General features: G+C 41.4%; 1 protein-coding gene across 1 annotated transcript; it reads right to left on the bottom strand.

The window, feature by feature from the left end:
* Positions 1–6,407: 6,407 nt before the first annotated feature.
* LOC149457765 (taste receptor type 2 member 39-like) lies at positions 6,408–7,355 on the bottom strand. The gene has a single exon (XM_089683098.1). The coding sequence runs from the start codon at positions 7,353–7,355 to the stop codon at positions 6,408–6,410; it is 948 nt and encodes a 315-aa protein (XP_089539224.1).
* Positions 7,356–8,739: the final 1,384 nt, after the last annotated feature.

The following is an 8,739-nucleotide window of genomic DNA, read 5'->3' as shown; positions in this document are numbered from 1 at the left end:
CCTGTCCCCTCACAACTACTACGGTCACCTTCTTCTTCCATCCTATACTCCCTCACTCACATCTTCAATCTTTCCCTCTCTACTGGTGCCTTCCCCTCCCCTCTAAGGCATGCACACATCACTCCCATACTTAAAAAGCCCTCCCTGGACCCCACCAACCTGAACAACTTAAGACCCATCTCCCTGCTGCCATTTATTGTACCTCTAAACTCCTAGAACGCTTAGTCTACAATCGCCTGAGCTCCCACCTCACCGACAACAACCTTCTTGATCCTTTACAGTCTGGCTTTTGCTCACTACACTCCACTGAAACTGCCCTACTAAAACTCACTAATGATCTACTAACAGCTAAAACCAATGGCCACTACTCCGTACTCTTACTACTTGACCTCTGCGGCTTTTGATACGATTGACCATCCCCTCCTCCTCAAAAAACTCCATTGTCTTGGTCTCAGAGATTCTGCTCTCTCCTGGTTCTCCTCCTACCTATCGCAGCGCTCCTTCAGCGTCACCTATAACGCTGCCTCCTCCTCTTCACTCCCTCTTTCTGTAGCGGTCCCTCAAGGTTCTGTCCTTGGACCCCTTCTCTTCTCCATCTACACCTGCTCCCTTGGTCACTTGATAAACTCCCATGGCTTTAAGTACCATCTCTATGCTGATGACACACAAATCCATATTTCTACCCCTCACCTCACCCCTTCAGTCTCCTCTCACATTACTAACCTAGTAAGCGACATATCGGCATGGATGGCGCTCCACTTCCTCAAACTCAATCTTTCCAAAACTGAGCTCTTAGTATTCCCCCCAGCCCGTGCCCCCTCCCCTGACTTCTCCATCAAGATCAACATAACACAATCATCAGTCCCTCCCCTCATGCCAGGGTACTAGGTGTAATCCTAGACTCCCATCTGTCCTTTCACCCCCAAATCCAATCACTGTCCAAATCTTGTAGACTTCACCTCCGCAACATCTCCAAGATACGCCCGTTCCTAACCACGGAAACCACTAAGCAACTTATACACTCCCTTGTTATATCTTGCCTTGACTATTGAAACTCCCTCCTCATTGGCCTACCGAATTGCATGCTATCCCCTCTTCAGTCTATCGAGAATGCTGCTGCCAGTCTTATACACCTTACTAAACATTCTGTATCTGCTACCCCTCTCTGCAAATCCCTGCACTGGCTTCCCATTGCTCAACGGATAAAATTCAAAACATTAACAATAACATTTAAAGCCATTTATAACCCTGCCCCAAATTACATCACCGATCTTGTCTCTAAATATCACCCAAACCGTACTCTCCACTCCTTGCAAGACCTCCTGCTCTCTAGTTCCCTTGTCTCCTCCTCCCATGCTCATCTCCAGGACTTCTCCAGAGCTTCCCCCATCCTCTGGAACTCTCTACAACAATTTATTAGACTATCGCCTACTATGCTCACTTTTAGGCGATCTCTGAAAACCTATCTCTTCAAGGAAACCTATCCTGCCGTCAGCTAATAATGGAATCTTCTACTCTTCCAACCAGTCCATCCCCCACAATTACTAACTTTTGTACCACTAGCTCCTCCCTCCTAGATTGTAAGCTCCAAGGAGCAGGGCCCTCCTTTCCCTCTTGTATTGAACTGTATTGTTGCTGTATTGTCTCCCGTTCTATTGTAAAGCGCTGAGCAAACTGTTGGCGCTATATAAATCCTGTATAATAATAATAATAATAATAAAGCAAGTGGTTAAATTAACATTGCAGGATCAAAGAATGTTTGAAAATATATTTTCACTGTGGTTATAGTGTAAGCAGTATAATCAAGGATGATTTTTCAATATAAGAACACACAAAATCGATTTTGAATTTAAAAATTCAATACAATTTACTTTATTTCTATCATTATTCAGATAAAATCACACAAACTACAAATATGTGTGCTGTCACCAAAGCAAAACTCCACAAATGTGATAATGTGTTTGGTTTTAAGCAACAGTGATGTGTGGGTGGCCAATTTCATTTATGTTTGGATTACATCTTTGAATAGACAAGGACAAGTGTTCAGTTTTTTCATACAGCAGATAATGTAGAGGTAACTATAAGAAGTTTGTCAGCTGAAAATGTATTACAATATCTACAACCAAAAATAAATGTTTTAATACAACCAGAGATGTGAATAGAGTACAGGCGTACCTCAGTTTACAAACGCCACGGTTAGCGTAATTTTTGCTTTACGAATGAAAATCCATTGAAAATAACGCCTCGGTTTACAAATTTTTTTCGCAATACGAAGCAAGTTTCCCCAAGATTAATTGCACCTGGGAGGTTTATAGAGCCAGCCCCGTGCCTTTAAAGTGCACTTTATAAAGAGTTTTGAACAGATAAGACTTTTTTTTACTTTTTTCTGACCTCCAGAATGGATTAATTGGTTTTCAATGCATTTACAAATTTTTTTTTAATCATGTCCCTGTACTGTATTTATGCCTTTAAAGAGCACTTTATAAAGAGTTTTGAACAGATAAAAGATTTTATTTTTCTTTTTTTCTGACCTCAGGAACGGATTAATTGGTTTTCAATGCATTCCTATGGGAAAGCGTGTTTCGGTTTATGAATTTTTAGCAATACGAAACGTCCCGGAGAATGCATTAAATTCGTAAACAGAGGTACACCTGTATATTTACTTCTAAAGCCTAAATGGATGGCCTTTAGTTTTCCAATGTGTTGTGCATCACAATTAATTGCCATTTTCCCATAAAATACTGTTTTCACATTCTTTTTTTCATCTCAGTGCTGCTGATCTCCTCCAGCCTCTTCAGCCACAACTTGTTTACATGTACTCACTCTATCATTGTCTTCGCATCCATGCTCTGGACTGACTTTCTGTTCACAGTGGTGGGCCATATCTTCAAATGTGTGTTACACAGTCACTAGTACTCTCAACTAGGAGTGCACATAACTGGGTAACAATGCAGGAACATAGTTGGGAGTTGTCATTCTATAAAAGGAAGTTGCCTAAACAAGCACATTTATGGCATAATCACCAGGCATTAAGCTAGCTAACCACTTCACCTGAAGGGCTCTTAACAAGCTCATGGCTGCAGCAGCAGTTATGGACTCCCTTGCCGGACTTCCCCTCATAGTTACCCAGTAATCTCATTCTTCCTGAGAGCCCAGGACCACATAAAATGATCTCAGGATGGTGAGTTGGAGCAAATTGAGCAACTTTCATTCCTCAATCTTCTTCTCTGTTAGGAAAGCTGAAAATGTTTAGTTCTGAGTGTTTCCAGTTTTAAAGGTGTCCTTCTCCAGCCACTTTGCCTGGGGAAGTAGCTAATCAAGCATGATCTGTGCTTCATTAGCTGCACTGGAGGGCAGAGGAGACACTGGGGGTCTAATAGATCCCTAATGTCTCCATAAAGAGGACCTGCCAAATGCTATCACATAGGGGACTAGCAAAATGAAAAAAAATTAAAAAAGGAGAAATAAATAAAATATAATAAAAATAAAAAACGCCTTAAAAAGCAACCCCTTTGCCCTGTACACACCCGCACATAAAAACACAGGATGCACACATGAATGTAAATTGTGATTACACCCCACATGTTACATATCATAGCAAATGTTGGAGAAAAAGCAATAATTCTAGGTCCCTTATTTACAGATTACTGTAAAATGATGAGCTGTAAAGGCATTTAAACTTTGTCTATTGATAAGTTTTTGTACTATAATTTTTCACCATATTCTATCTATTTACTCTACACTACCTTATCTTTTACGTTGAACAAAAAAATTTGGGGATTAATTTGTTTTTGTGTACAATACCATTTTTGGTGTATCTCTTGCTGAAAATATAGATGTGATAAACAGCTGTGTAAATTGTGTAAATATCATGAAACATAAAAACAATTGTAACTAATATAATTTTATTCTACAAGACCTCTGCTGTCAGAAAATACACACTGCTCAAAAAAAATTAAAGGAACACTTAAAGGAACACTTTGAAAATACATCAGATCTCAATGGAGAAAAATATCGTACTGGATATCTATACTGATATGGACTGGGCAATGTGTTAGGAACGTAAGGATGCCCCATCGTTTGATGGAAATGAAAATTATCAACCTACAGAGGACTGAATTCAAAGACACCCCTAAATTCAAAATGAAAAAAATTATGCAGCTGGCTATTCCATTTTGTTGAAATTTCATTGCAGCAACTCAAAATGGTACTCAGTAGTTTGTATAGCCCCCACATGCTTGTATGCATGCCTGACAACGTTGGGGCATGCTCCTAATGAGATGATGGATGGTGTCCTGGGGTATTTCCTCCCAGATCTGGACTAGGGCATCACTGAGCTCCTGGACAGTCTGAGGTGCCACCTGGCGGTGTCAGGTGGACCGAAACATGATATCCCAGAGGTGCTCTATTGGATTTAGGTCAGGCAAGCGTGGGGGCCATTCAATGGTATCAATTCCTTCATCCTCCAGGAACTGCCTGCATACTCTCACCACGAGGCTGGGGATTGTCACGCACTAGGAGGAACCCACGGCACCAGCGCAGGGTCTGACAATGAGTCCAAGTATTTTATCCCGATACCTAATGGCAATCAGGGTGTCATTGTCTAGCCTGTAGAGATCTGTGTATTCCTCAATGGATATGCCTCCCCAGACCATCACTAACCCACCACCAAAACGGTCATGCTGAACGATGTTACAGGCAGCATAACGTTCTCCACGGCTTCTCCAGACCCTTTAACGTCTGTCATATGTGCTCAGGGTGAATCTGCTCTCATTTGTGAAAAGCACAGGGTGCCAGTGGTGGACCTGCCAGTTCTGGTGTTCAATGGCAAATGCCAATAGACCCCTATGGTGCTGGGCAGTGAGCACAGGGCCCACTAGAGGACGTTGGACCCTCAGGCCACCATCATGAAGTCTGTTTCTGATTGTTTAGTCAGAGACATTACACCAGTGGCCTACTGAAGGTCATTTTGTAGGGCTCTGGCAGTGATTATAATGTTCCTCCTTGCTGATGGGTTAAGGACCTTCTACGGCCCTGTCCAGCTCTCCTAGAGTAACTGCCTGCCTCCTGAAATCTACTTCATGCTCTTAACTGTCAAGCTCCTACTTTTTCCCAGAGGTTATGTTACTCCATGTGCTGGAATCCATCTTGGATTTCGGCTGAGCATGGTGGGAAGCTTTTATGCCTTCAGGTCTCTGAGGTCCATCCCCCAGAGGGGTGTGGCTGAGTACATATAAGCCTGTGATCCGCACATGCTCTTTGCACTTGTGTCTTGTGTCTTGGTCTTGCTACAGCTCTGTGTATACGCTCGTGAGTCTTATGGTATTCTGACTCGGCTTGTGACTAAGACCATTCTCTGTGTTTTCCTTCGATCTGACCCTCCGTTGCTGAACCCGGCCCGTGACCTGTGATTCTCTGTCTACTGTTCTGTACTGTTTTGTCCTGTTGTTGTTGACCCGCCTTGCCTGACTACGCTATTGTCATTCTCACCAGCTACACACCATTGGCGGCAGCCATTACCGCAGCCGGGGTGTCTCGGGGGCCGCGACCTGGTTCCTGGCTGCGTCAAGTCCATCCCCACCATCAGGGGCCCTGGTGAAGGGCAGCCTGGGACTTAGACTCCGCGCCCTGAGGGACTTCGGTCTGTTGGTGGTGGTTGTCGTCAGCCAGTGCGTTACCCTGCCACTAGGCCTACCTGTCTGCCCTGACATTAACACTGTGCTGGGAGACACAGCAAACCTTCTGGCAATGGCACGTATTGGTGTGCCATCCTGGAGGAGTTGGACTGCCTGTATAACCTCTATAGGGTCCAGGTATTGCCTCATGCTACCAGTAGTGACACTGACCCTAGCCAAATGCAAAACTAGAGAAAAAGAGTCAGAAAAGATGAGTAGGGAAAAACATGTCAGTGGTCTCCACCTGTAAAACTATTCCTGTTTTGGGGGTCCTCTCATTGTTGCCCATCTAATGCACCTGATGTTAATTTCATTAACAACAAAGCAGCTTAAACTGATTAACAACCCCCTCTGCTATTTAACTGACCAGATCAATATCCCAGGAGTTTAATTGACTTGATGCTATACTCTGATTAAAAAGTGTTCCTTTAATTTTTTTGAGCAGTGTATAATGTTCTGAGGGTTGTAAGTCATTTTATAGCCAAAAACTCTGATTTTAATATATGTGCAAAAAGTGAAAAAAATTGCTCAATTTGGTGATTTGGTTTAGATCTACTTAAAATGTATTGGAGAGGATTATATTATGCTATACAATGCTATGGGGGTTTGGGGGAGGTGCCAAGCAATTGCTGTGCAGTCATTTGCATAGTAATTATTATCCCGAGTATTCAATCATTTTCCCAACTATACAATTTGGTGGGGTGTCAACCTACAAGTTTATACAAATTAGGATCAAGTAACAGTGACTTCACTGTTACCACCAGCAGCAGATTTTATACCCAACAATGTCTTCAAAACATTTGTCAGTTTCCGGTTCCCCATGATCAAAATGATGGAGTTTATCGTTGGGAAGCTAGCAGCCACAATGAAGCAAAGAGAAAAGAATACACTGCCTACTTCTGAAGAGGATCCATTAAATATTATATTTAAATCTCCATAAAATATTAAGTACAGAAGTAACAGCGAGGTCACTGTTTTTGCAGCTGATAAGTGAGAATTGATTTTTCCAGTGCCAGAACCTTCACTGTTGTGTCTCATCCTTATCATATGCTTGCAGAGAGATGTGATGATTGCCCCAGCTGTAAAGAAAATAATGGTGAAAGCCATACCAGAAAAAAACATGTAGATCTGAAAAAGACAATCACACCTGCTCCTAACAGCAAAAGAAATTACAAATGTTCTGTTACTTGTAAAATTAGCAGGGATTTTGGGAACTACCATCTCTAGATCCCAGTAAGCTGGTATGCCAGTAGAACTAGATATAGCAAAGGAGAGTATTAACATCCATGGTACCATTCTTGTAAGCTTTGACTTGAGCTTGTGGAAGAGTGCCCCACTGAAATTAGTGATCTTCACGCAATAGTAAAAACACAAACAGGTGGAGTACCAAAGGCTACAGAATGCCTGTGTAACCATGACAGCTATTATGGAGTTGATTACATATTTGTGATAAAGAAATAATGGAAACATGTAGTAGCAGACTTCATTAAATAAAACTGCCCCTTGGAGAAACATGTTGGAAATACTTATACTGTTAATGATTACATCACAAGGGTTGAATTCATATGTCTTCAGCCAGTCCAGAAAATGCACCATAAGGATAAATGCATTGCCAGTTAGCCCTGTTAGACATAATACACTGTGCACAGTCACTACAGTAACACGGTCTATATCAGGCATTATAAAGCCAGGAATTACAGATAGATTGTTCTGACTGGTCTATTTGACAAACAGCAGTATCTAGTGATGGCGGCCTTGGGTTTTATGAAGTGGACTAACAACAGAGCTTAAGTCAGCTGTTGCACTTTTGTACTTTTTGCTTTCAAAATTTTGATTTCATTCAGTAAAACATGCCACATAACCAAATGAACACGCCAAATGTTCAGATCTTTTAAAATAAGCTAAAAGAAGCTTTAACGTGAATATTAAAGTAATGCAAATTTCTTCCCTCTATGAAAAAACAATGAAAAACAGCAGTTTCAGAGTTCAGAGTTGCACACGGTAATTATCACAGTGATTTAAAAAGAGGCAAGAGAACTCAGTGGCAAATACAACATTTCTTCTCAATACCTGCCATAATGCTATTCAGAAGAGTAGGCTGTCTATTCAGTCCAAAAAGGTTTCTGGTAACCAAATATTAATGGTTTGGTATTTTAAAGATAAAAAAGAAATCCACGACACTCACCAACTAACTATAAATAGTGTTACTTATTGCTGGTTCTTCCTTGTTACTTATGATAGTAGAGATCAAAATGCAGGCACAAGGATATACTTCCCAAACCAAACGTGTTCTCATAGAGATAGCATAGTTCCACTTCAATTCAAGAGGGCACACATCTAGTGTTTCCACTATAAAATGAACGGCTTCTTTATTTTCTTGGTCAACACTTTTCAACATAAGTCTAGAATAAGTCCAGAATCTTGCAATATCTTCTAGTGCTTGAGGATAAAGTTGAGGCAAGCATTTTCACCATAGCTATAACCTTTGCACAGTCTTGGAATAGTAAGACTCGGTCTACTTTTAACTAAAGCCCTAAATCTATTTAATATACTAGTCTGTGTAAAGGTCAACATGAAAACAACAGAATATTTGCAAGTCAACACATGACTTTGTTTTCAATCCCCTTCTCCTTATGTTTACCAGATACAAACAGTGTGGTTTCCTTGGGCATTTCCTGTGTTTTAACTCACGAAAGCAAAAGAAAAAAAAATGGTCACAGAAAAATAACTGGGAAATTCTTAATAATACGTATTTTATTTTTATACAAAAAACTCAAAGTGGTTGTAAAGGCTCAATGTTTTTTTTTAACTTAATGCATTCATGAAGGAAAAAAAATCTTCTGTGTGCAGCAGCCACTGATACCTGAGTCCCAGCGCGATCCAGCAATGTGCACAAGATCCTCGGTTCTCCAAGGACTCTCCCTCCTCACTGGCTGAGACAGCAGCAAAAGCTAATGGCTCACAGCCAGTGAGCCAATAAGGAGAGGGAAGGTGGGGCCAAGTCACAGCTCTGTGTATGAATGGATACTCAGAGCAGTGGTTTGGGAGCAAGCCTGCTTAAGTG

The sequence above is a fragment of the Staurois parvus genome, unplaced genomic scaffold (genome assembly GCF_062004578.1).
Source record: "Staurois parvus isolate SC_StPar_1 unplaced genomic scaffold, SC_StPar_1.0 ptg000303l, whole genome shotgun sequence".
Classification (NCBI taxonomy): Eukaryota; Metazoa; Chordata; class Amphibia; order Anura; family Ranidae; genus Staurois; species Staurois parvus.
Note: the sequence above shows the minus strand (reverse complement) of the source record. Positions and strands in the feature narration are given on the sequence as shown.